The sequence below is a fragment of the Myotis daubentonii genome, chromosome 13, assembly GCF_963259705.1.
Source record: "Myotis daubentonii chromosome 13, mMyoDau2.1, whole genome shotgun sequence".
Classification (NCBI taxonomy): domain Eukaryota; kingdom Metazoa; phylum Chordata; class Mammalia; order Chiroptera; family Vespertilionidae; genus Myotis; species Myotis daubentonii.
In genome coordinates, this window is record NC_081852.1 from 47976759 (window position 1) to 48004716 (window position 27958).

Consider the following 27958-nt stretch of genomic DNA (forward strand, 5'->3'; position numbering starts at 1 on the left):
AGCCCTGTCCCCAGGGAAGCCTTACCTGACCACTCATCTGGTCATCTGGTGACCTGATCATGTGATTTCCCTGAGAGGATTTTGGGTAACACACGTTCCATGGGGCAGGTTATGTGTCTTGTTAAGATAAAGGTCCCATGGACAACGAGCACAACCAGGCAGGACCTCAGCTTGCGGAGCCCTGAGCGAGCTGCCGTGTCCGTACATTATCTGGAGCAGTGGTCACCAACCGGTGGTCCGTGGACCGAGGTCTGAAAGGTCGGTGACTGCTGGTCTGGAGGACAGCATGCCGAGCTGACCACACAGCATGGCAGATCCCCTCTGGGAGCTGCCTGCTCTGGTCTCCCCGTCTGACTGTGGGCCTGTTCAGGGTCTCCCAGGCACTGGGAAAGAGGCACTGTGTGGGAGCTCAGGGAAGGCGTGGGAGGGCAGGCATGGGAGGCTGGGCCACATGTGCCTTCCCTGGTTCCTTCAGCCTCTCTCCTGGCAGGGGGCCTTGCTGCCTCCACATGGCTCCTTGCTCAGGCTCCCAGGGAGGTGATTCTTCTGCTTCTACTGGGGCCAGCTCTGCCTGCCTCCAGGACCCCTGACAGCTAGACCCACAGCTGGCTGGCCACAAACCCTGCCTCCTGGATGGAGAGCCTCCCAGAGGACCAGGCAGTCTTCAGGAAGACGTACATGTCCCCACCCTGCCCTCGAGGAGAACTAGGAGCAGAGCATAGGTAGAGAAGAACCGGCCATCTGGCCACGGCCCTTGGAGGGGGCACCCTGAACCTACGTTGTCTTCTCCGTGTGGGTGCTCCCCTGGGGCTGAGACAGTGCCTTGCACACAACAGGAGCTCCAAATGGACTGTGGGCGCGTGGATGAAGGGGCAGGCGGGGCTGAGCAGGGGCGCTGGGCAGGAGGCTTTCTGTGAGCTCAAAATAGTAGGATGCTGGCACAGAACACGAGTTTCTGAGATGCCTGCCCCCCACCTCCTGGCTTCCAGCTGTGACAATCACCCCGACTCCTTAGCTGGACCCTAGAGGGCAGCCTGGCTGAGTGAGTCTCGGGCAGCAGTGGGGGGAGGGGGCAGCTGCCACCCCAAACGCCTGTGAAAGGAAGGCCATCTGTTCATTCTTCCCTGGATTATCGGGGTCCTGTCTGCAGCCCTGTCCTGGGCTGAGATAGCAGCTCCCTTTGGGATGGAGGCAGCTGCCCTGCCAGGCTGTGAGGACAGAGCTGATGGGCCGAGGGCCGACTCTGAAAGGCCGCCAAAAGGCAGAAGGTAGGTGACGACCCGTGGGCGTCTCTTCTCCACTGTGAGCCTCTCTCAGCACCGACCGGCTCCTGGAAGCTTTCAGATTCCAGTGCAGCCGTGCCGCAAGCTGCCAAGACCGCCTGAGAACCTCCTTCGGCCAGATTCTGACTCGGCCTTTGAGAAGTTCAGTGTTCCAGAGGCCAGCCCTCCACTCTCCTGCCTGCTCCTGGTCCCGCTCCATTTTCCAACGGGGTCCGGTGTAGCCTGGCCCCGGCGGCGGCCAGAGGGGCAGCGCCAGGCCCCGGGCAGCTAGGGTTCTGAGGTTAGGGGGCGGCGAGGCCTGGGCTCCACATTTTGCCTTTGCTCAGCTGGGCTATTTTTAAAAGCCTGTGGTTCCAGCAGGAAGCCATCATTAAAGTTTTCCTAGGCAAAGTTGCTTTTGCAGAGAAAAATTACAGTCCTTCTCTCGGGAAGATCAGAGGAGCCCTGCCCGGCCGCAGGGCAGAGAACACGGCCTAAACCCTGTCATGTGGGCTCGGGCTCTGGAGCTTCCAGGCCCATGCACCAGCCTCCACAGCCCCCGGGTGCGTGCCGAGGGCCGAGCCCCGGGGGTCCTGTAACCACCTGCATCCCCCTGACCCTGTTGAGGTGGGTGGCACCAAGGATGTCGACCTTCCCCAGGAGGGCCGAGCTGCTCCTGCAAAAGGCCCTTCTCTCGGTGGCCCCGTGGCCGCCGAGAACACAGGTGTCCGGGAGTTTATGGGCTCCTAGCGATTTATCTGGCTGGCTCAGAGGCCTGTCCTGCCCTGGAGCTGTGTAGGTTCCAGGTGATGAAAACTCAGGGTCCTGGTTCCAGGCCGGGCAACTCTTCCAACTGGTCTGTCTGGGGGCTTGGTTTTCTGCCACGGCTGGCTCAGACAGTGGAGGCGTGAATTCCCTCCGTGTGAACATGTGCTACGTGGAACTCAGGCCCATAGCTCCCAGGTTTCCCCGAGGGAGGAGCACAGCTAGCCCCTCCACAGAAGCAGGGCCACATCTCCCACCTAGGGACCAGGTGGGAGGATGCCCAGGCAGATGGAAATGGCCTCGGGGGGTGGTGAGAGATTCAGGTTGGTTGGGGTCTCCAGGAGAGATGCCCCTTTGGAGTTGAGGGAATGGGGACTATGAGCTCTGGGGGGCACTCGGGGCTTCTGAGGAACACCATGGCTGTGGCCACTCTGATATGCCATCCAAAGATGGTGGCAACCCCGCCCAGGAAGGGCTGGCCAGGCCGCCCGCTGGGTGAGTGGGTGGGTGGCTGTGGGGAGGTGGACAGGCCTATTTTGGTTTTGGAGGCAGGGGCTGGAGAGCCCTGCAGTTTCCAAACCACAGACGCCTCCTCTTTCCAAACACTTTCCCCTCCGTCAGCAGTCTCCCCGGCTCCCCTGTGGGCCCCCACAATTTACCCAACCCTACTGCAAGGGGCCTTTTGATTCCAAAGGCCTGGTTGGCTGAGGGAACAGGGAATGGAGGCCCTGGGGAGGCACTGCGTTTCTCTTGTCTAGTCCTATATGACCTACTGCCTGCTTCCCCCCATCAGCTCGGCTCTTCGTAACCAAGTGTCTCCTAGCCAACTTCTAGCAAGTTTTTCTTGGCTGCCTGATTTAACTTAGGGCTAAGACTGGGAAATAATGTTTAGATCTCTTATGTGCGTGCGTGTGTGTGTGTGTGTGTGTGTGTGTGTGTGTGTGTGTGAGAGAGAGAGAGAGAGAGAGAGAGAGAGAGAGAGAGAGAGAGAGGAGTTGTGGACTTGAATTTACATATTTATGGGTGACCACAGAAGTATGTGTCTGGCTGGGTATTTGTATCTACATATATGTGATATATGTTTGGAGTTGTGACTATACTGCCTGTGTATCTGTGGCATGGGGACCATGCACATGAGACTCCATGGAGCTATATGTGTACTTGTGGTATTGCTGCAGAACTAAACATGTGTGGCCGTGAGCAGTGTGGGTGGCTGTTACTGTGACTGTGTAAATAATGTGTACATGGAGCAGTCTACATGTGGTTGCATATGTGGAATTGTGTGTACCCGTGAGTGGATGTGCAGCTGTGGGATTGGCTGGGACAGTGTCCTGTGGCCATCAGGGCTATGCAGAGTGGTGCGTCACTGGCTGCACGCGTCCATGTGGCTGTGGAGACAGAGTTGTACTCGGGGCTCAGTGTGTCACAGTGTTTGGAGCAGATGCTGGAGGGGATGGGAAAGGCCGCGCCTTCCTCCCTGCTGCTTTTTCCAGGCCCGTGTCCCGCTGTCCTTTGTCAGGCTCGGGGCTGCATCCTAGCCTGGTCCCCCAGCAATGCTGTCCCACCCCTCCTCGCTCTAGGCTGCTTTTGCTTTACATCCCACCTGTTCTTGCTGTTTCCATGACCCAGCCCCCTGCCCTGTGCTAGCCTCTGGGGTCCAACCCACACTCCGTCTTCAGGACAAGCTAGGCTCCTCACGGTCAGTGCTCTGAGCCTGACACTAAGCCAGCCACAGGCAGTGGCCACCCCAGAGTCCAGGCTTCCTGCTGCCTGGGGCTTGGGGACAGATACTGAACATGGTCTTATATTTGTTCAGGAACAAACTTCAGGGTCGGGGTGCAAGTCACAGGGCACCCCTGCCATTCTAGAGAGGCCAGTGCTTATCACACACCCTCTCAGCTCTCCCTGGCCCTGCCCGGAGCATACACAACGTGCTCTCCCAGAGGCAGGGGAAACCGGTCGCTCTGGCCCGGGGGCTCTGGACATGTGTCGGGGTTTGTTAGAGGCCCTCACCCACTATGTCCCCAGCTCCTGGACGTTGGAAAGGCCCTGAACCTGCAAAAGTCTTGGTTCCTGATTAGCCTGGGTGACAGACCAGGGGCCTCCATGGAATCCCCTAGATCAGCAGCTCCCCACCCCCAGTCCCAGTGGCTGGTGCTGGAGATGCTGAAGGCGGCAGGCTGGGTCTGGCTCTTACTCCCTTTCTAGTTCCCTGGGAGCTGGCTGGAGGAGGTGGGTTATGGGCTGGTCCTTCTTCCTACTCTGTCCCTAAGGAATGCTGGAACAGCTTTGGCTCAGGGAGCACCTTCTCAGGGGAGGAAGGCAATGCAGCGTGTGTGTGTGTGTGTGTGTGTGTGTATGTGTGTGTGTGTGTGTGTGTGTGAGAGAGATGGCTCATGAACAGATTCAGAAACACTCAGTTCTCTTAATCTGCAGTTCCCTAGACAAATGTGGCCCATCAAGTCCAACTGCTCCCCCACCCTGCCTCAGGTCCCGTGACCCCCACCCCCGTACAGACAGAAACTGGAGCCACCTCCAGTGTCATCCCAATCCCCAGCAGCCCCCGTGCCCCCCTCCCCTCCCCTCCTCTCCCCTCCCCTCCCCCAACAGCTGCAGTGGGAGAAAGAAAAGCCTGGCCAGTGGATCTGGGTGAGGAGGTCACAGGCAGAGCCCGAGAGGAGCAGAGGTGTTAGTGAGAGAGAAAGAGGCGGCAGCTGCAGGTGAGAAGCCGGCGCCCGCGGTCACCTCGGCTGTGCTGCCTGTTGACCATCCCGCCCAGGGTCCACCGGCGATCCAGGCGCCGCAGATGGGCCTTGCGTCTCTTGGACACTGGCGTGGGAGATGGCGATGGAACATGCGGCCGACAGGAACCGGGGGAGAGAATGGAGATGAAGATGAGATGGATGGGGCAGGAGAGGGAGGAAGGAAGGGAAGGGTCACACTCCCAGGTCAGCGGCACACACCTGTCGGATGGGGGCATCCGACAAGGGACATCATGGGCATGACCAAAGCTGAAGGTCATGCCCCAGAACCAGAGTTGGGCTGAGAATTTAGACCAGTGATGGCGAACCTTTTGAGCTCGGCGTGTCAGCATTTTGAAAAACCCTCACTTAACTCTGGTGCCGTGTCACATATATAAATTTCTTGATATTTGTAACCATAGTTAAACAAAGACTTATACTTTTGATATTTATTTTATATATTTAAATGCCATTTAACAAAGAAAAATCAACCAAAAAAATGAGTTTGCGTGCCACCTCTGACACGCGTGTCATAGGTTCGCATCACTGATTTAGAATCCCAGCACTTGGCTCCGGCCAGTGCAAGGATGACCCTCTGCGGGGACCCCAGGGAGAGGCCGCTGCTCCAGCCGTTGTCCCTGTTCCCGGGGCAGTGTGGGGGCCCATCACACCAGGGCTTGCAGCCCCACTCACCAGGTTCTGCTTGTGACCCTGCCACCACGAGCCAGGCACAGTGTGTGGAAGAGACTCAGATCCCTTCCGCAGGGCTTATAGCTCTTACTGTTCTGCGTTTATGTCCGGCTTTCAGTCACCCATTGAGGGCAAAGACTATCTGCATCCCCGGGGCCCAGCAAAAGGCCAAGCTCATGGCTGATCCCTAAGAAATGGTGCCGAGTGACGTGCACACATGGGTGGAGGCCACGGGCCCTAGTTCTGTTCCTTCTCTGCACATTATCCATGTGACTCTGATGACAGAAGCTGCCTCCCCTGCCTCTCACTGCTCCAGGCCCCTCCGTCCAGCCACCCCCTCTGGGGCAGCATTCTGCGCCGGTCGTCTGATTGCCTCGTCCCAGTTCCAGATACCCCCGCCTTCCCATGGAACACCAGTGGCACTGACACCAGACCAGGACTCCAGGGGGCCAACCGGCTCCCACCTCTGGGCACTGCAGGAGGAGGGTGCTAGGCTGCCCAGGTCTGGGGAAGGGAAGCAGGCAATTAGAGTCCCAGCAAACTGTCCGGACACACCCGAACCCAATGCCACCAAAGCTTCTTGGGAAGGAGCTGCTTGCCTGGAAGGAGGACAGTGGCCTGTGTGGTCTGCTTCTTGTAAGCAGGAGGCCTGGACTAAAGGTCAGGAGGTGTGGATTCAGTCCAGGCCCCATGGCCAAGTTTCTACACCACCCTCTCTAAGCCTGCTTCCTCGCCTGTCATTAGAGTGGACACCCCTTGCCCTGGAGTGCAACAAGCGAGGGGACTGAACGAGCCCGGTGGAACGTAAGTCAGGGCCTGTGTGAGGCCAGCCTGGGAGGACTCTGACAGCGGTTAGGGAAGCTTTGATGGGATGAAGGCCCCACTCCAGGGCTTAGGAAGCAGCTGGAAGGACTGAGCACCTGGCCTGAGCACACGGCGCTTCCTGGTGGGGCCTGGTCCCTGGAACCCGGTCACAAGGTGGCCATGCATTGCAGGGACTGCCATTCTGGTCAAGGGACTGAACTAAAACATCACAGGAGGAAGGGTGGGGCTCCGACTGCCTGCTGAGTAACGGACATTTAGGGGAAGGATGAATAAGGAGCTGGCGCTTGGCGGACTGCTTGTTTTGGCCTGGGCAATGGGAAGAGGGGTGGGGAGGAGGCCTGGAGGTGGCCTCAGCCCCGGGTGGCAGGCCTCCATCCCCCTGGCTCTCAGACATGCCATTTGGACGGTCCCCACTGACCGTTAGTTAGGGCAAGCATTCCTGCTGCCAGGACATGGGAGACTTGGAAATCATTAGAAGCAGGCAGCCGGGAACTAGGGGTGCCTCACACTGGGCTCTGGCAGCTGCTCTAGGGAATACCTGAGACCACAGACAGGCTGTCCAGACCAATGCTGGCCTGAGGCAGGCTCCTTGAAATGCAACTAGAAAGACCTAGCTGCAAAGAGAGGCTGATGGTGCGGGGCCTGGAGCCACCTGTCTGGTGACTGCAACCCTGAGAAATGACTCACAGACCTGCCCTCCGCGTCCGCACCCTCAGCTAGACTAACGGATATCATAGCCGAGGCCTCTGAGCAGAACAACCCGTGCACAGAAGTTGTGTGGGGTGGGGCAGGCAAAGGGAGGGTCTCTGGGGGGCCCAGAGGAACCTGGGGCTTCTTGGGAAATGGGGGGCTTCTTGAGGAAAAGGGAACTTTGGGGGTCTAGCCCAAGACTCTTCTTCCCAGTCTCTGCTCCAAAGTTGCCAAACCCCGAGATCCACACCCCACAGGAATTTCCCCTCTCATTTTAGCCTCACAAGGGGGCCGCAGGGACAGGCCTGGATGGGAGGTGAGCTTGTGAGTCGGAGCGAGAGAGGAGGGGCTGAAACATGGTCAGCTTTCTGTAGGGGCTGTGATGGGTTTAGGGAGAAGAGTGGGAAAGCTGCCTCCAGGAGTTGGGCTCATTCCTGGGGCCAGGGATGTGGTGGGCACCAATCCCTGGGGATCCCGGGGGCAGCCAGCTCCCAGAACCTGCCTCCTTATGCCTCCCCGCCCCCCCCCCCCCCCCCCGCAGGCCCTTACCTTCCCCGCTCTTGGAGGTGTTGATGTCTGAATCGTCCCGAGTACCATTCTGGGCCTCCAGGTAGGTGGCAGGGACCCAGCCCTGCTCCTCAGAGGTGCTCACGAACCACCATCCTACAGAGGGAACAAGGGAGAATAGTGCCATGAGAACCAGAGGGTGGCAGAGGCGGTAGGGCCTGGATGAGGAGGAGAAGGCACAGAGCCAGACAGCCCAGGAGCCCGGCAAATGCCTGGCCCACGTCCAGCCTCGAGGAGCCTGACCAACACGCTCCCTGAGAAGAGGGCCCGATGGACTGCGATGCACACTTCCACAAGTGTTTGATGAAAAAAATCCAAATATCGAGACCATGGTATGTCCAATGTGTGAAAGTCACCCTGCAGGAAAGGCCAAACCCAGAGACCCTGCAGGGCTGTGAAGTAGGACCACTGGTGAGGCCCCGAGTTCGGACGCTTTCTCTGCTTCTAAGGTATCCAGGGATAAACGCCTCAACGGTACCTTCTAATGGTCACTACTCCCCTTCCCCCATCACGGGTCGGTGGCATTTCCACATCTGTGCTCCTGACAGCTGCCCGTAAGTGTGTGGACATTTCAGTCACAGTAAGTGGGCACTACACCCTGGAGTGACCCTTGACGGTCATGGCCAAGTGATAAAAGCTCCTTCATTTTCTTTCTTCATGCATTGGTTCATTCATTCATCATTCAAACCAACGCTGACCGAGCAAAGTACTCTGAGCACCCAGGTCGTGGAAGTCTGCTAAATGCCCTCCTTCCTTCCTAGAAGGTACTCTTCACAGGATGCCTTTGCCCCATTCCATCCTGAGCCTCCTCTGCCCCCAAAGCAATCTGGCTCCACTTCTTTCCTACCCAGGACAGAGCTCGCCAATTCCAAATCTGCACCATTCCCTGTCAAGAGACCCAGGGCTTCACCCAGGCAGCACTGAGGCCTGGTCACTGCCCACAGCAGCGACTGGCTGCCCAAGGAGGGGGCACACGAGCTTCCCGGGCATCCCCAGCTGGGCTTAGCACTGGGAGGTGGAGGAGGCTGCCTGAGGGCTGCTGTGATGAGAATGGAGAGGTTCAGAGGAAAACATTCCCACCACTGCACACGGCTCAGAGCCCAGGGTCATCGTAGATCTTCAACTAGGTCCTCACTGCGCTGAGTGACAGGCCTGGGGTGGCAAATAGACCATGATCTAGTCCTGAATGCCCACTGCGTCCACCCTTTGTGAGGAGTTCCACAACTCTCTGCGTGCAGCTCTGCAAAGCCACGGAGGCCTAACGTCTTATGACACCATAACGATGGTGCACGTCACTACATGCTTGTCTATACCCACAGAATGTACTGCACCGAGTGAACCCTGAGATAAACCCAATCTGGGTGATTAGGACGCGTCAGTATATGCTCATCAATACTGACAATGGACCGCTCTGATGGGGATATGGACACTGGGGGTCTATGCATGTGTGCGGACATGTACCTCTGGACCTTCTGCTCAATTTTGCTGTGAACCTAAAACTGCTTTAAAAAAAACAGTCTTAAAACAAAACACACCAAAAAGGAAAATCCATAGATGAGGGGTCTGGACTCCACTGCCACCTGCACATTCTGGGCCCGCCACTCATGGGGCCACGGAGTGGGCTGCCTAGATCAGCATCGCCGCACTCCCTGAGGCCCAGACCATAAAGGTGTGGCTGCAGCTCACAGTCTCCAAAGAAGCTGGAGGCATGGACTTTGCAGGGGCTGTGTCTGGTATGCCCTCCCTGTTCCCTCAGCCTCTGGGGGAGCACTTTCAGGAACCCCAACAGTTTCTGCCAAGAAGTACCAGCTCCGGGTGTTCTTCGACAGAGCCCATGTGGAGGACACAGAACAGGGAGCCATCTCGTAGGGCTCTCCGCCATGTGGCTCTGCCTCCTTGACCACAGGAGTGGGTACATCTGGCCAATCATCTCCTGACTAGTCTGTCATCTCCCTGGACATTGTAAAGGTTCAGGCGCTCGCTCAGGAACTGAGATGGGTGTTTGGGGATCTGAACCCTAAGTTCCACATAAACCAGGAATCACAGGGTTATTATGGGAAGAGATGGCCTGAGAGTTAAGTGAAAACAGAAGCAGCAAAGTCAAGAGGTGGAGAAAATCAGTTCTGATTAACGTCATTTGACCTCTGGGTTCCAGATATCTTACAACTAGAACACCCCGCTGGACCTCTAATTACAATGAGTCAATGACCTTCCCGTTCTAACGTAGCCAGAGCAGGTTTTCCTCACTGGAACTGAGACAGTCCCCCCTAATGCCATCCCTACTGAGCAATCACCAAGGTTCATGATCGAAGGTCCACCATCGTGAGTCAAGTCCACTGGGCAACTGTTAGCACAGACCTCCCTAGATGAGGACGAAGCTCTCCGAGGCACTTAGGTAAGCAGTCCCTGCCCAAATTCCCACTCACCAGGGCCACCTTGGGAACTGGCCCCTGGCTCCAAGGACCTCACAATCCCAGGATTTGGGTCTCTTTCCTGCTGGTAGCATCATCTCCCTTCCCCCTTGCTTCACCCTTTGGGAACCCTTCCATGTACATGCTGCTCCCTCCCTTCCCCAGGAGCCAGGAATCTGGGATAGAGAGAGATGGATTTGGACTTGTTGGCACAGGGAAACCCAGGGGCAGGGCAGGTTTGGCCCCCCTCCCACCTTTGCTGCACAGGCCTGGCACAATTGGGGAGCTGTGCAGAGACTTGCTAAGGGGCCAAGTGTGTGGCTGAGGTGCCTAATGGGCAGGGTGGCATGATGCCCTGCACCTCAGACTGCCTGGGTGCCCCATGGATGCCAGGGCAATCTGAGCCCTTTCAACCTCAAAATTTTGCTGCACCAGACACTTCTAGGAAGTCTGGGTCACATTATCAGCGACCATGAGCGTCTCCCCACCCCTTAGGATCCTATTCTCCTGCTGTACCCCCAAGGCTTGGGGCTGGGACCCTCATCATCCTCAAGGCCTGGTGGACCCTGCCCACCCTGCCTGAGAACACTGGCCTGGGCTTACACTCCAGCCCTAAGATGAGCAGGGCTTAGCTGTCTTTTAAGTCTCAGGTCAGTCCTGCCTCAGGCCCTGCAGAGAAGAACTTGCTGCTGGCTTGGCTGTGGGCACCTTCACCAAGTAAAGATGGATAGGTTCAAATACCACCCAGGTGGGCATGAGTGAACATGGGCGGAGGTGTCCACCAGCTCCATGCAGACCTCCTGGGAACCCTGGCATGAGTCATACAGCCAGGCTTCTGGGGGAGGTTCCCTGAGGCTGCGCCCACCCACGGCTGCTGACAGGCCTGTCCCAGATGCCAGCAGCTCAGACGTCAATTGCTGCAACCAGACCAAAGTCACTGCGGCTCCAGCAAGGAGCAATTGGAGCCTGAGCCCCTGGGCGTGGCCCAGCTGGCCAAGAGAACTCGGGTGCCAGCCAGCCCCGTGGGGCTCCCAGGCTCACCTCCAATGCACGTGGAGTCCTCTTTCCTGTGGAGGCTGAGAGTGTGTGCAGGGGGAGGTGTGGACAGGGAGGTACGTTATGATGTCCATGTACATATCTATGTACATCTGGAACAAAAGCGTGTCTGCGCATGTATTAGATATGACAATTATGGTCAGATTCTGAGAAGAGCACGAGGTGCCAGGCACTAATTTTACATATGTTACTGTATTTAATCTTCAAGAATCTTGTGAAATAAGTGTTACTGTCATCAGCATCCCCATTTCACAGATGAGGAAACTGAGGCAGAGATAGATGCCAATTAGGAAGAGGCAGAGCTGGACTTCAAACCCAGGAAGTCCGGCTCCAGATTCCATATTCTTAACCAGCACAGACATGGACAAGGTGCACATCTGCTGTGTGCACGAGGGCAGAGGTGGCTCCTGGAGAACGTGTGTCCCTGGATATTGGTGCCTGTCTATGAGTGGGTATGTGCATGTCCTGGGCATGTGCTTTGTGTACGTGAGTGTCTGGGTGAGGGTCCTCTGGGGGTGGAAGGTAATACTTAGGGGCCTGGGGGGAGAACAACTCAAACTCGGGTCTTGGCTTGCTACTTCCTACCCATGTGATCATGGACAAATTACTAAACCTCTCTGAACCTCCGAGTCCCCTTTCTGATATGAGAGCAATTCATGAAGCCTACTTCCAGAGGTTGTTGACGTGAATAAATGATACAAGTGGCTTAGCTTGGGACCTCACACAGAGGAGAAGCTCAAAAACCTTGCACTACCATCAACGCAGTGGTGGTTGTTTGGTATTCTTCTAGACTAAGAGTCAGCACCCATGGGTGGCCAGGTGGTGTCTGTGCCTGAGGACCATATCAGGAGACCTCAGTATGACTTGGTGAGCTGAAGTGTGTGTGTGTGTGTGTGTGTGTGTGTGTGTGTGTGTATGCATGCACCCATGCATTCATTCTAACCTGTGTAGTCTGGTGCTGTCTTCAGGGGCTCCAGAAGAATGGAAGGCACTATCTTTTGCAACATGGCTTGCTGTTGCCTCAGCTGATACAATACGTGATAGCAAAGCATGGTGGGAAGTGGGACCCAAGGCGACACGTCCCTGGGATTTGCCTCCTTGCCCAACGTGTCTCAGAGCCATCCTCAGCCTGGCTCCTGTCCTCCCGTTCACACAGTTCCCCAGGACAGAGGTCCTGCAGCCTCCACTCTCCTGTTCTAACCTCCTCCAGGAAGCCCTTCCAAACCGACCTTCAAATCCCAGGTGTCCAGAGTGTCAACCCCACGACTCACAGCTGTCGTGCACTCTGAGAATTAGTCCCGTTGAGACTGTAAGTCCCATCTGTGTCTACTTCGTCTCTAGGGCAGAACTGAGCTTGCAGGAAGCAGCCTGGCAGATGCGGAGACTGAGGGACAGAGCCTACGTTTTGGAGCCAAAGACCTGAGTCTGAATCCATCCCTGCCACTTCCATGCTCTGTGGCCTCTGAAAAGTGACAATGTTTCTGAGCCTTGGTGTTTTTATCTTTAAAATGGGAAGACTTCCATCCACTTTGCAGGCTAGTATGAGGACTGGATGAGATAAAGAACAACGCATGGGATCTGGCACCCAGCAGGCGCCCACTAAAGGGACGCTTTGAGCTTTGCTGAATGAAGGACTCAAGTCACGGGATGTGGGAGGCCAGGTAGCCAGCTCTGGTGGATGCCCCGGGACCAGCCTGAGCTACTACTTCTTATACTTTTCATGTCCCAGGAAGATGAGTCCAAATTCCAGTTGGCCTCTGCTAGTTTTCCTCTTATCCTGCCAGCCTCCGTTCTTGGGAAAAGAAATTCAGGGAGGTTTTACTAAAGGAGTTAGCTTTGAGCTGGTGAGTGGCCACCCCTGTGCCCAGATGGAGGTGGCTGTTCTTGACTGGCTGCCAGACGTAGCCTTTTCCTGACAAGTCACCCTGGTTTCTAGGTGGAAGGGGAGCATGCTCTTTTTTTGGGGGGCGGGGGAGGGATTTTGTAGAGCAGGATGGTAGGGGCTGAGTTTGCTGGGAAACCCCTTAGCACAGCCCTGCCTTCTGGCCTGGCAGCCATGCCCATGCAGGTCTACCCACCTGGACTGCCTTTATGCTGAGATACCACCCTCAGACAGGGCAGGATAGGGAGGGGATACTACGTCCATCCCTTTGAATGAGAAACTGTTGTAAGGGAACCTGCGAGAGGAGCCACACACACTGGACATGCAGGAGACACCTTCACTGTGGGGTCTGGGCTAAGCCTTAGACTGGGAAAGCCATCTGGGAGAATCGCAAACTGGGCAACCCCCCGAGGGCTGCCTCATGCTGGCTTCTCCCCTGTGAGGGCCATGTCTCGGCAGTGCCAGGAGAAGGTGTCACTCAGCCAGGCTGGCTGACAGGCCAGGGCCCAGCCCTTTCCAGGAAGCAGAGGCCCAGAAGAACAGCAGCGTCACCTGTGGCAGCAGCCAGCCCTGCTCTCTGGGCCTCAGTAAGAGCGCGCTTCCCAGTGGCAGGGGCCAAGGGAAGGGGGAGGCCACACTGGGGTAACCTGACCAGCGCCTCCGCTCAGGGCAGGGAGGGGGCCCCCATCCAGGTAGGGAAGAGAGAACCCCCATCCCCAAGAGAAAAAAGCGCAGGCCCAGAAGCTAGACCCTCTCTCTTTCCAAGCTGAGTATAATCTTTAGCTGTTTGGGCTGTCAAAGTCCTCTCAAATGGATTCTGATTAGGGCTTCCCAGTGCTGCCCTGGGGGTGGGGGTGGGGTGGGGGGGAAGGGGTGTGGGGGGGGGAGAAAGAGGGAGAGAGAGAGAGAGAGAGAGAGAGAGAGAGAGAGAGAGAGAGAGAGAGAGAATATGACCTGGGTGAGGGGTGCAGACAGGGGCTGGGGGCCTTAGTTTCTCTAGGAGAGGGCTGAACCCTCTGGGCCCGGGCAGCAGGAAGTGATGGGTACTCCCAGGCCACTGCTGTCCCCAGGGTGACCAGGCCACAATGGTCTCTTAATGAGAGAGGATAATGAGCTCATTAGGGCCAGAGGAGACCAGCTGCACACAATTAGGACGTTAATAAAGGCTTCTAAGGTCACAGCTCAGCCCAGGACAAAGAGCTGGTGGGGGAGGGGGCCCTGCCTTCCCTCTCCCTCCAAAACCCCCCTACTTTGTCTTTGGGGGCCTTCCCTGACTCTCCCCCACCTCTGGGCCAGGCTCACCCCAGGATTCAGCGCAGGGCACTTCTTAGCCCCTCCTCCGAGACAGGCCTGAGCTGGGATCCTGGCTTCACCACACACTAGCTGGGTGACCTACAACGGGTCACTGGTCCTCCTTGAGCCTCACCAAACCAGGGCAGTATGATCTGTCTACAGAGCACCCTGGCATTCAGGGATGTAGTGTTCTCAGTAACCACGTATTTACTGAGCACCTGGCACCTGCCAGGCCCTGTGCCAGGCAAGGGGCACTGCAGAGATTCACAGTCAGGGCTCAGGCGTTCCTTCCCCATCTTCCTGCGGGGCATGCGGGAAGGGTGCAACCACAGCCTGGGCCCTGGCACCTAGGCCAGCAGGAGAGAGCCGGCTTCTGCCCACAGCCCCGCGTGCCAACCCAGAGGATATTGGGTAGGACGGGAGTGAGTCTGGAGTTTGGGAGGACTCGGCAGCCTTCAGGTGACTTCCCACCTCACCTTTCCTTTCCTCCAGGTCGTCCCTCATGTGGTCCGACACTGGTCAATCCGAGTGGAGCCCTGTAGGGGCTTCTGCCTGCCCAGGCCCCTGAGAAGGGCTTTGGTGTCCGGGTGGGGGAGGTGGGAGATGGAGCTACAACAAGTAGAGGCACAGTCCCAGGCCTCACACACCTGCCTCCATTCATGAGGTAGGCCTTGCTTTGTCTCAGGTTTTGGCCTTTCGGGAAAGGATATGTCCAGGCATTCCCACGGGCCCTGTGCCAGGCAAGGGGCACTGCAGAGACTCACGGTCCGGACTCCCACGTTCTCTCCTGGGAGCGATCTGGAGGAGAGGATGGGGTGAGAATTTGTACCAAAATGGCAGAAGGAGGGAGATGCTGGGAGGAAGAAGGGGGCTGGAGGGGGCCTGGCCAGGTACAGGTCACCAGTGCTGCCCACCTGACCACACCACATATGTGGTACAAGGCTGGGCTCCAAGGGACTGCTTCCACCCTGGACCCAGCCTGACCCCTTTCCCATGACCTTAGGGCTTCTATCTGAGAGGGCCCAGAGACACTGCATGTGCGGGCTGCCCGTGGCATGCTGTGCCTTTAAGAACAACGAAAGGCGGCCCACCCTCGGCCAGGCCTCCCCTGGTCAGAAGGCGCTGTCACTGAGACTCTTGCCAAGACACACTCCAGGTCACAGCTTGCGGCCTCCATGGTCCAAAGCAAACAGGAATGGGTGAGAGGCTCCCCTCTCTCCTGGTACACCCCACAGTCCCCTGCCTTCCTGCCTGACCTGTTTTTCTGGTCCCACCTCTGCACCTACCCGCTCCCTATTGCTCACGGCCTCCCCTTCCCCCAGAAGGGGCTCTCAGCCACCAGGACCCCAGGACCCCAGGACCTTCCCTAGGCGCCTGAGGTCTGGATTCCAAGACCATTAGCACAGGCTGCTACGTCACGGTTTGGAAGGCTCCGTGGAGTCCATGGCAAGAAGACAGCAAAACTGGGCCGCTGCCACCCCTCCCCCAACCTCGCTCCAGCCTACCCACCTCACTGGACAGGCCCAGAAGCCCAGAGCTGGGTCTGGGCAGGCTGAGGCCATGGGTGAGGCACCCAGGAGAAGGCCTGGCTAATGAGCATTTGCAGGCAGAAAGAGAGCACAAGATGAAACAACAGGTTGAGAATCATGGTTTTGTCCTGGCTGATGTGGCTCCGTGGTAGAGCATCAGTCTATGCACCAAAGGGTCTTGGGTTCGATTCCTGGGTGGCAGGTTCATTCCCTGGCCCTAGTCGGGGCTTGTGCGGGAGGCAACCTGTCTCTCTCACATCAATGTTTCTCTCTCTCCCCCTTCCTCCCTTCCACTCTCTCTAAAAATCAACGGGGGAAAAGTCCTTGGGTGGGGGGATTAACAAGCATTCTGAATGGTGCCTGGGTCCTAGGAAGGCACACCAAAGGGCTCTTATTAAAGTTTACGTGCACCCCACGGTTATTTTAAAGAAGGAGCTGAGACTTCAGTGCCCCTCAGTGACTGGGGAGGGGAGAGGGCAATCTGGTGGGAGGAACGGGACGGGCAGAGTGGTGGGAGCACATGTGGTCCAACCCAGTAATCTCATGATGCTTCATGGTGGGGATTTTTCCAGACGAAAGGGAGTGGGGCACGCACCTCAATGCCACTGTCCTCGCCCCACCCCATTATAAAGCAGAGTGCGGACGGGTCAGCTGTGGCCACAGATTCCTTAATGGAAGGTGGCTCGGCATGGAGAGAAGATGCAAATGGTATTTTCAAGCACAGCTGTAAAAGATGCAAACGGTGGGTGAGATGTGGTCACACAGGGTGAGGCACTGGAGGGTAGACCAGGGGAGATGGGGGCAGGGGATGGGACCTTGTGAAAGCAGCAGAGACCAGGAGGGGTGGAGCTCTAAGGATCACACCAGAAAGGTTAAAGTCCCACAAGTGGACCCTGAAGAAACGCTCAGCGTGACAAAAAGGGCATTTCCCCTGATGGTCAGGGCAAGAGGCAGAGGAAGAGAGAGGGAAGTCGAAAGACACTGAGAGGGCTGTGCTGTGAGGCCAACCAGGGGCAAGGGGGTCTGCTGGACTCCTGTCCGTGGCTGGGGGCTTTCTCTCAGAAGAAGGGTGGTCAGACAGGAAAGCGCTGACCGGGAGGGTGGCGGCAAACAGGCCCAGGGCAGAGATGGAGGGAGTACTGATGGGCCCCCTCCACGAGCTCTCATCGGCTAGCCGTGAGAAAAGGTCGGAGAGCACTTGACAAGAGCCTGCCAGGCCACCACGAGAAATCCTGGGAGACAGATATGGAGCGAGGCCAGAGGACACAGAACGGGCAAGGGTCCTCGTTTTCAAAGAAGAAGGTGAATTCCAGAGTAGAGACCAGCAACCTCCACGCTGGCCCTTATCTAGTGACACCTGGGTCCTGAGGGCTGGCTGGAGAGCCTGGAGCAGTTACCAAGGCCGTGCTGGACAGAAAGACCACAGGAAGGAAGGGGCCTGGATGCTGATAAGGAGAGGACTGCTGGCGGGTCTGGGATGTGTGTCATAGCTGAGCGATCCAGGCCTTGGGCTCTCATGACCCCCCCGGGGCCGCAGGGCTGCACCAACAGATGTGCAGCCGATGGCTGACCGCATCCGAAGAGGGTGTGACGATCCACTGCTTACAACCTAGAGCAGGGGTTCTACTGGGAATCTGGCCTATTGGATGTTTTCATCAGTCCCAGGATGAGGACAGAGGTGCCGTCATCTCATTGAGTAAAAGGTGTGCCAGGACCAGGAGCCAAAAAAGACGGTCTGAACAGATGGTAATGACAGGTCAAATCTAACAACGAAAAGTAGTAAATGGGGAGACGGAAGGACATGGCTTAGTACAGTGACCTTATAATCGACTGCCCAAACTTTTTGGAATAAATGGGGGTTGCCAACACACCAGCTGTCAACTGGGCATGTCCTGGGCAATCGGGTTGTATGGATAATCCTGCTTGGCAGCAAGGATGGGGGGGTTCCTGGAGCTTGGGGGACTATAGGTCCAGTAAGTTGTCCTCAAGTCTATGAAATCGTAGGCTGCTTCAGGAAACACCTGGATGGGTGACTGACCCAATACTTGGCCAGGAAGGGGCAGCACCAGGATTAGTGCCCGGGTCTGACTCCTGGTACAACTTCCCCACAGCTTCCCTTAAAAACGACGCCAGCTGTCTGTTTGTACCTTTGCAGAAAGAGACCAACACTGCTTGCTCTTTCTATTAGGTTTCCCAAGTCTGCATCTGACAGATGAGCCAGAAAGCCGGTTCTTTGACCTGCTTCTCCTCTGTCCATCAGTGTCTACAAAGCAGGCCTGGTTCTTGGGAGAGTCATGGGAGTGGCTTCCCCCCACTGGCCCTCCCCTCTGAGAGCAGGGGGCTGACAGGCGCCTTCTCCACGCTGCCCCTCCCTCCCCCTCTCTGAGCCCATATGGAAGGGCGAGGCAGTGGCACCCAGGCTGACAAGAGTTTTCTGGCACAACATACTATCCAAGAGCTTTGCCAGGAGAGAGTGACTTTGGATCAGCATTTCTCAAACCTCAGCTGTTTCCACACCACGCACGACTTCTGCCATATCCTTGAACCATGCACACCGTGGCTCACATCGTGAATATACACTGAGTGGAGTGGCCAGATTATTATGACCACCCCATCAGTACTTTGTTGGGCCACCTTTTGCCTTCAATACTGTGGCGACTCTTCTTGGCATTGACTCCACGAGGTGTTGAAAGGTGATGCGAGGAATCTGACACCATGCCTGATGAATAGCACTGTCCAGTTCTGTGAGATCTGATGGTTGTGGAACCAGCTGCCTGGTGGCTCTTTTAATTTCGTCCCACAAATGCTCAATCGGATTGAGATCTGGTGATTGTGGGGGCCACCTAAGCAAGGTAAAGTCTCCCTCATGTTCTTGAAACCACTCCTGCACAATACGAGCACCGTGGCATGGCGCATTGTCTTGTTGGAAGAAGCCATCTCCATTGGGATACACCATCAACATGATAGGATGAACTTGATCAGCAACGATACTTAGGTATGTTGTGCTATTCAGACGTTTATAATGGTCTGGCCCTCTAGCAACTTCAGCGCGAAATTATAGCTAATTTGCCTACAAACGTCAGGTGGTCATAATAATCTGGCCACTCAGTGTATATTTAAAGCAATCTACCTTTTCACCTTCTTTTTAACTTCAAGAAGATAATTTGTTTAGGAAACTCCAGGTTGACACCATGAATAAACAGCTGGGACCACTGGCCCCAACCATGAAATTACAGAGAACAAAGCAATGTAGTAGATTTGGGTTGTGCCACAGAAGAGGCTGCCATCTATAGGCAGCGTCCTCTTTGCTACAAAGCGGGGTCAGAGACAGCTGGCCATCACACTGAGATCAATCAGAAGGCCTGGGAGAGCACTGAAACGGGACAAACTCTTCTCACTGTGTGCTGCAGAAGCATTGAACACGGCTTCCCTGCACCATCGGAAATCACTCATGTACCAACGTGTAGCGTGCACCACGCTTTTAGGAAACCGACTTCGGACTAGAATGATGCTTGGCCATTCAAAATGGTTCAAGAAAGAGGTTGAAGTGTCTTCATTAGTGAGATGATGATATTAAACAGCACGTACTAACCAGGCCGTGATGAGAAATCAAAGAGAAAAGGATGGAGAGTGCCCAGTCCCTCATATTTCCACTCTGAAGAGCTGAGGGGACCCTCCGTAGCTGTGACCAGTCATTTGAAACCACAGAGTTAACCTTTTTCTATTAGCTTACTCCAGAGCCTAAGAAGTACATGTCTATGAGTTTGGTATATTTTTCCCTGTTTCTTTCTTTGCTAAAAATGGAGACTTCTTGGCCCTAGAATCAAGTCGGTTTCAACACAAGCCTTCGGCTGACAACCATCCCCTCCCTTCGAGCTGAGTTCAGCCCCTCTTCAATTGGGGCAAAAATAAAACGGGGGCAATTTCAACTTGAAAGACCATCTCCATAAACAAAACAAACCCACCCCACAATTTGTCTAGGCATTCCCGCCTCCAAACCCTCCTTATTTAATTTCTGGGGAATTTTAAATAGAGGCCTTGCAAAATCCTGCACCGCCTGACGTCAACAGCTCTCTGACAACGTGGATCCCTCCCGGCGTGTGGGGAGCAGCCGCCACGGCTGCTGGTGCCTTTCCAGGCTCCTTTCCCAGTTGGCATGTGGGTCCCACGGGTCACCTTAGGAGTTTGTGGGAGAAGGAGGGTCACCCAGAATGTCCTGCTTGGGGTCCTATAACTGGTTTCCCAAACCTCAGGCATTATAGATATTCAAGTAAGCCACCCAAGTAGCACCTGTACTAGTGTTTTTATTAAAACACACACACACACACACACACACACACACACACACACACACGAACAAAAACAATACAAAACAAAACTTAGGCCCGGCCAGCATGGCTCAGTGGTTGAACATTGACCTATGAACCAGATTCATTCCCAGGGCACATGCGGGCTCCATCCCCAGTATGGGGCGTGCAGGAGGCAGCCGATCAATGATTCCCTCTCATTGTTGATGTTTCTATCTCTCCCTCCCTCTCCCTTACTTTCTCTGAAATCAATAAAAATATTTAAAAACAAACAAAAAAAAACCTTAAGTATTTCAGAAAGATGTTTTCCTACACTACACTCAATAGAAAGCCAGTATCCCGTGACATAGTAAATAGAAGATAACTAGCAAAGTATATACACTGAAACAACAATGCCATGGACTTGTGACATGATATTAAGGCAAATTCTGGCAAGAGACTATGGCTGGGGCCAGACTTTCTCTAGGTCAAACAAACAAAGAGCATCCAGCAGCAAGTGTTAATCACACGAGAGCCCCAAATGGAGACTTTCCCCTTGACCCAGCCTGGAGTGAGAGAGAACCGAAAGAAAACAACCTTCTCATGAGGGGGTCCAAGGCCATTTAATGCCGTGCCCACCGACACCTGTCGGACCCACTCTCTGGGAAACACTGATCTTGCAGAAGGAGCCTCGGGTTAACAATGTGCGGCCCCAGGGTTCAAATCCAAGCGAGTCTCCAGCAGGCCCTGAGGTCGTGTGCACGCCAGTGACCTTTCTGAAATTCTGTTGCTTCTGCTTGTCCCTATAGAGTTACTCTGAGATGGAAGGTGGGGAACGTGCTTTGAAAAGCCTCTGGTTGGAGGTAGATGGAGCTGGAAGGGTTATTATTCTGAGCAACTTCAGGAACCTGATGGACTCCTAACTTCCCCCTGCATACAACTTACTACCCAGTCTGGATGGCGGCCCATCCCTGTGTATTACGGAAAACAAAATAAAATGAATATGCTACTTGACAACTTTCTTTCAGTTAATGTTCCCAAGAGCCACGTGGTTTCAAAATATTATCCCCATTTTATAGATATGGACACTGAGGAATAAAATGACCATATACTGGCTACTCCTCTTTCAAAGTCACCACCTTCGCAGAGTTCCTGTGACTCCCTGCAGCTGGGATTCTGCTCTCCTGCCCTGTGCTTCCCTGGCACCTGGACCTTAGCTTTGGATTAGCTGTTGCCCTAGCTTGTCCGGGAGCTCTTTGAGGACAAAGGCCAAGTCTTGCTCATCTTGGCATCCTGGCTCAGTGTTTCAGACAAAGGAGAGGCTCAGTAAGTGGTTGTTGAAAATGAAACACACTGACAGATGAGCACAAGGCTTCCTCCTCCTTCCCTAGCTTCTCCATCCACACTCAGTCCCTCCTGCCTCAGCATCTCTTGAGTCCAGCTCCGGGGTCAGTGTGGGGTCAGCACTGGGCATTCTCTCCAACTCCCACTGCTCTGGCCCCGTGGCCCCTGCCCTGCTAGAATCCAGTGCAGCTATTCAGCCCATGGGCAGTGTCCCTCCTCCAGTCCCCCAAACACAGGAGGTACCTGTGACTCACAGCTCACCTAGGGGGGGTTTGCGCACAGGGACCTGAGGCCAGGACAGTTTTGTTGCATATTGCGTAACTTGCCAGAGATCACCCAGCAAGCTAATATCCCATCAGCCAGCTCTCGGTCTGCTCGTACACCTGATTGGGCCATTTTCATTTGGGCCCCTCCCTTCACAGGAATGAAAAGCCAAAGCTCAGGGAGGTCCCACAGGCCAAGCACCAGGGACAAGCCCACACCCTGGGTGAGGTTCTTGGAGGAATGCAGAGGGACCAGCGGCTCCTCCCCAAGCTCATTTAAAGCAGCCCTACTGGCCACAGGCCTCCACAGGGACTCCTGGTACCCTGGCTCCTCACACAGGAAATATCAAGTCCTCCTTTTTGGTGGGTACAACTGGGAGCTCATGAACGGGCAGCCCCAGAGACCTGCTGCCCCAACTGCTTCTCCGCCATGATGCCCCACTCAGGGCCTAGGGAGCTGCAGAGGACGGACCAGAGGCAGTAGTGTGCGTGAGGAAGAACTCTCTGGACCTCGGCTTTCTCATCTGTGAAATGGAAGGCATACTGCGTGTGCGTCGTAGGGGCAGCACTGGTGATTACAGGAAAGATGCTGTTTGACTTGCTGATACATAGCAGGCCCTTCAATAATTCCTTTCTTGCCTTCTCATAGTTCCTAATATGAATAGTCTCCAGAAATCAGCTAAGGGCTTAACTTGAGGCCTGAATACCCTGGTCCTGAGTAACCACCCCGAAGCCCCCGCTGGGTTGTGGTCAGTTAGGCGTAGGTCTGTCTCTCTCTGAGCTTTTCCTCCCCCATTTCCCTTTCTGTCTCCTGTCTCTGGCTACCATCTTGTCTCCCTAGTTCCCAGGAGCTTATCTGGTACAGGTCCCATCCCACTCCAAGGAGAAAAGGCCACACTCACACCCGATACACCCCAAGACCAGATGCCTCGTTCCAGACCCGCCACCATTACAGTAATTGGTCAGGCAGTGTGACAGACACCCACAATCACCAATCAGTGATGGAGCTCTTTCTATCTCTGCCCTATCAATGTCCGGTGACTCGCATTACCAACACCCAAAGCGGAGGGGTCTGCAGAGAATCACCACCCTGCCTCAAAACATACCACCAACCACAGTCCCGGCCAACGACAGTCCCCTCAGCCAGGTCAGGGCAGGTAATTGTCTACTTCCCCCGAGACTGTCAGCTCCATAACATGAAGATCAAGTCTTCCCTGTTTAGCTCCGTGCCTGCGGGCGGGCACACAGCAGGAGACAAAGGCTGAGGACTGAATGAATGCCTGATCTCCAGCTCCTGACTACACGCTTGCTTGTTTGTTTGGTTTGGTTTTCTCCACGCTGAATGAGGCCCAGCCTTTGATCAACTCCACACTATGATCAGCAGGCAGATCCTGGTTCCTGACGGCAGAGAAATGGGCTTTGAATCTGGGAAGTCACTGATCTTGCCTGCCTTCCACATACTCACCTCCCAGGCTCCTTGGGGTTGTCCCACCATGGCTTAGCCCTTGGGAGGAGACACTCCATTCTACAAGTGGTTCTAAGGTGGGAGGCCTGGATACAGTAAGACAACAGATGTCTACCAGTCAAGGTGGGCCCTGAAGATTCCCCATCTTTAAATATGCCCCAGCAGTGTTAGGCCCAAGACACTCCAGCTGAGCTCCAGCCCTTGGCCATGACAGGCCATAACTTCACTCCCCAAGAAGTGAGTAATATTGTTTTTGGCTCCAGCTCCCAGCTCTGGCCTGTCCATTAAACTGCAATATGGATATCTCCATCCTCACTCTGTCCCAGGCTCTGCATCAGAGTTCCCAGCCACCCAGGGCCCCCAACCCTGAAACCACTTCTAGAATAAAGTTTCTCCTCCAAGGGCCCTCTGGTGGTGGGTCCCCTGGATGCCGAGAGATGAAGGTATGCAGGGCAAGCTCAGCCCCTGGGTCCAGCATCCTCCCAGTCATCCATCAGTGCTGACAAGTCGCTCTGGCCCCATCAAGAGTGGAAGCCCTGGCCTGGTCAATGTGGCTCAGTGATTGAGCGTCAACCTATGAACCAGGAGGTCACAGTTTGATTCCTGGTCCAGGGCACATGCCCGGGTTACGGGCTCAATTCCCAGTAGAGGGCATGCAGGAGGCAGCCGATGAATGATTCTCTCTCATCATTGATATTTCTATCTTTCTCCCCCTCTCTCTTCCTCTCTGAAATCAATAAAAATATATTTTTTAAAGTGGACGCCCTTGAGGACTAAGGAGGAGAATCTGTTTCCGGCTGTGGAGTGAGGCTGGGACATAGGGCGGGGCACAGAAGCAGAGGAATGGGGTTAAACACTCACGAGGGAGGCACTGAGGCAGGAGCTCTGGATGCTCAGGCTCCCCGTGCAAAGCTCTCATGATGAAGTCAACTTCCTTCCTCCCCTCCAGGGCACAGTGAAAAGCCTTGCTTTGTTGGCAAGGAGGTCTAGGCATTTGCCAAACCTGGTCCTGCTCCCATTACCCGTGCCAGGGGGCAGTACGCCCCTCACAGTACCAACACTCTGGGGAGTGGTGTCATTTACACCCAGGCATGAAGGTGTTGATCTGATGCTTGCCTAGGAGGTGCTGGTTGAGGTGAGGAGGGGGGTGAGAAGCAGGGCTCCCAGGGCTGTGCTGGGGTTAAGAGGGGTAAGAGCCCCATTATTTTTTTCATTTTCAAGGGCATGCCTCGAATGTGCTGAGCCATTTGACCTTCTCTCCCCAACCCACAGTGCTAGGTACAGGGCAAACACGAGAAAAAGAAAATGCCAGCTTAAATATGCAGAAGGGTCAGGACAATGGGTTGGTGGGCAAGAAAAGATGGAGGTGAGGAGGCCCCAGGTAGACAAGAAAGACTCTAGGAAAATGGGCTTCTCCAGTTTACCCCTGGGAGGAATGGGGACAGCAAATAAGTCAGGCAACCCCCGCTCCCAGTCCCGGTGGAGGTCAGGGGAGCCCTACCATGCGGGGGCTTTGAGACCCCTCGCTGGCTTGAGTTTGGGCCTCTCTTTAAGCCCCAGCCGCTATTGCTTTCACAGATCTTACTGAACTTGAGAAGGATGGAGGAGGGGCAAGGGAAACTGCATTCTTCCCCATCAAAGCCAAGAGTCTAAAGTAATACTTCTGGTTGTAACTGATCCCGGCCTGGTTGTGATTACAGCCCCTTGCTTGCGTTCTGGCAGGGTATCCCTGGAACCCTGCAGCGCCGCTGACGGAGAGAGACACCCTCGCTCACTTGGAGAATCTTGTCCTCGTCTGACATGACCAAAAACGTCCATCAGCCTCTCTGCTTTCAGCAGTTTTCCAGGGCAACTCTTCAAAACATTACTTTATTTAAAAAAGGGGCGGGGGGAAGCCACCCCCAACCCCTACCATGAAATTCCACAACACTAATCATATTCCTTGTTACCAGCACCATCCTGGACAACACAGCAGCACTGGCCGTCCCATTGGCTGATGCAAATTGAAAGAGAGAGGAGGGCTGGGGATTGGACTATCTTCCTTTTTTGCCTACACCCCCCCTTTTATTAGAGAAACACACACACACACACACACACCCCTTTTGCTGCCATAGCCCAGAAGTGGCTTAGCAAAGCTCAAGACTACTTCTCAGCTGCTCTTTCTCCGGAAATTTAATCTGCAAAGCATTTGGCCTCACAAAACCCATTCCAAAGGTGTCCAGGAGCCCACGAGCCCTGTGATCATCATTACAAACCCAGGGACATTTGCAGCCAGTGACCCATTTGGCTGCTCGGGAGAGCTGGCTGAAGGCTTGCCAACATGGTCAAATTCCCCTCGCCTGTTCCCTCTAAGCTGAAACCGCTCTTTCTCAGAGCCCCAGAGGTGAGAGGGGATTTTAGGAGCTCCAGCACCGCGAGGAGGAAAGGACTGCTTCTTAGCTGGCTAACAGCACGATGGTCAGGGGGATGCGGGAGCTTGGTCTCTGGGAAGCGAGCAAGGTCACTGTCTTCCCTGCTGATCACACCTCCGTCTTACAGGGGAGGAAAGCTGAGGCGCAGGGAGGTAAAGTGGCTTTTCTGAGGTCACCTGGCTAGTGGGTGGCTGAGCCTGGAACCTAGATGGACCAAGATCCTCCTAAAATCCCGGCATTCCTTCCACGAGGGCACACTGTCGCTCTGCCCACTGAGATGAGTCCAGTGCCAAGTGGCAATCCCTTGACCCAAGGCCGTGGGCAAGAAGTGGGTGGCTAGAACTGGCAGAAAGCCTCCCAGGCCCAGGGAGGTCACTTGGCCACGCCCGGGAGAAGCCTGCAGCCAGCACGGCAGGCCCTGGTGCAGGGCAGGAGACCCCGGCCTCGCAGTGGGTGCGTCCTGATGGCAGCAGCTCAAAATCCTGCACAATAAAAAGACGGGAGGCACGATGAGCGGAAAGGAGGCTCGGGCCTTGAGAGGATGGATGTCCATTAGAAGTACAGACAATAAATGAGAAAGACAGAGTGTCCAGAAACCCCGGGACTGGAGGTCTGGCCAACCTCAACAGCGACCTCACCGCCTTCCTGGGGGAAGGGTGGAACAAGAGGCCGGGGGCAGAGCCTCAGGTCTGGGGTAGACCCACAGCCAGCCAGTGGGATACCCCCACCTTGGCTCTGAGACGCGACGCTGCTACACGGGGGAGTCTGCTTTCTCAAGCTGGGGCCTCCGAAGATGACCTTACAGGGGGAAGTCACCACGTGTGAAAAAAGGAGTCTGTCTGAACAATATGCAGGAAGCGCCTCCACGTCTGGGGCCTGCTCCAGGCTCAGCTTTAGCACCAGGCGGAGGGGCCCAGGTCGGGGAGCTGAGGCGTCTGCTCCCCTCCGCCCCTCACCTGGGGGAGAGGGGGGACAGGGCCTCACTCAGAGGTGAGCTGGGGTACACCCCACCCCAAGCAAGCTGTGAGGCTTTGATGGTGCTGGGAGATGCCAGCTGTGTGACGGTCCTGCCATGAACTCGCCACGGGACACTGGGTGAGTGGCTTCACTTTCCCAGGCTCCGTTATTTCTCTGACAAAGGAGAGTTCAGGCAGATGGTCATAGATGCCTCCCTCAGCTTGGCAAGGAAGGACAGGGAAAGCCCTCCTTCAACTGACAGCTGAGGCCCTCCAAGGCCCTCAGCACTGCCCCTCTGCCTGCTCACTGCTGGGTGAGCGTCTTCTCTCAGGAAGCCCCAGCTGCTCCTGGTCACGCTGGTCCACGCCACCCCCCACACCTTTGTGTGTGTCATTCTGGTTCGCTCAGCTCGCAGCACCTTCCCCCTTCAGGGCCTTCCCTGTTCAAGGGCCACCTCTTCCAGACGACTTCCCTGACCACCCAACTCGGCCACTTGCTTTCCGCCTTGCACGTGGTCGTGCACTGTGAAAGTGACTGACCGGCTGCATCTGGCCTTTATCCTGCAGGTAGGAGACAGCGCTGGGATGCCCACCTCCAGTGACGGGAAGACAGGGGCAGCTGTTTTTGTCAACTGCTGCACCCCAGTGCTGGGCACACCACAGAACCCACAGTAGGTGTCCGTGTTTGTTGACTGAGTGAGCAAACCGCACCCTGTAGAAGCAGTCCCCTGTGTGCAGGGCCTCACTCAGATAGGGCTGAGATGCTGAGACGCGGCAGAGGGGGTGGGGGCAGAATGGCAGCTCCTCCTTGGGCCTGTGGGGTTGGGAGGGGGCCCGGACAGGTCTATTTATTTGGACAAAGGGGAAGGCACTGTGAGTTGGGGATCTGACCAGCACAGCCCAGGCTCTGCCCTCACACCCTCAGCCCTGCCTTCCAGGGCTCTGCTGAGCAAATCTCTGGGGAAATCACATGTGCCCCTTACCCGTCCACCTATCAGGTCGGGTCCGGGCCCAGAGACCTGGCTGAGCCAAACGCTGGAACATTCACGCAACTCCCCTGCAGGAAACTGAGTCAGCACGATCCCCTTCCCTTTCCTGTTCCCTCTGGCCCTCCCTCCACCTTTCTCCTACCTCAGCCAGGGCCTCAGCAGATCTGACCTCTCCCCCCCACTCTCTGTGGCCTGGGGAACCCACACAGCAGAACACTCCTGGGTTTGGCGTTTACTTCCGAACCCAAGGAAGAGATTTCTAAACATCCAGATTTCCAAACACTGGCTACATAGCGTGTACGGGGAGCCGATGCCCCACCGCCCGGCTACACAACCTGAAGCCAGTCACTTAACCACTCTGGGCTTCGGTTTCTGCCTCGGAAAGATGGAATGTCAACATCTGCCTTCCTCTTACGAACATGTTTTATAAACTACAGTTGCAAATCTTGTAAAACAAAATATTCTGATTTGGAAAAAGGTCACCTTGAAAAAATGTCTCAAATCCCTTACTATCTGGCATGAGCAGGCACTCC

General features: G+C 55.5%; 1 protein-coding gene across 3 annotated transcripts in view; it reads right to left on the reverse strand.

Annotated features, from left to right (window-relative positions):
* Window positions 1-27958, reverse strand: part of SH3PXD2A (SH3 and PX domains 2A) — a 220518-nt gene that overhangs the window by 19119 nt on the left and 173441 nt on the right. For all 3 annotated transcript variants that reach the window (XR_009448256.1, XM_059661286.1, XM_059661287.1), the window contains 2 exons: window positions 7523-7636; window positions 4773-4856 (listed from right to left, as the gene is read on the reverse strand). Coding sequence is in view for 2 of the 3 variants with exons in the window: in XM_059661286.1 (XP_059517269.1) it covers window positions 4773-4856; window positions 7523-7636 (198 nt within the window). In the remaining variant the exon portion in view is untranslated. The remainder of the gene's footprint in view (window positions 1-4772; window positions 4857-7522; window positions 7637-27958) is intronic.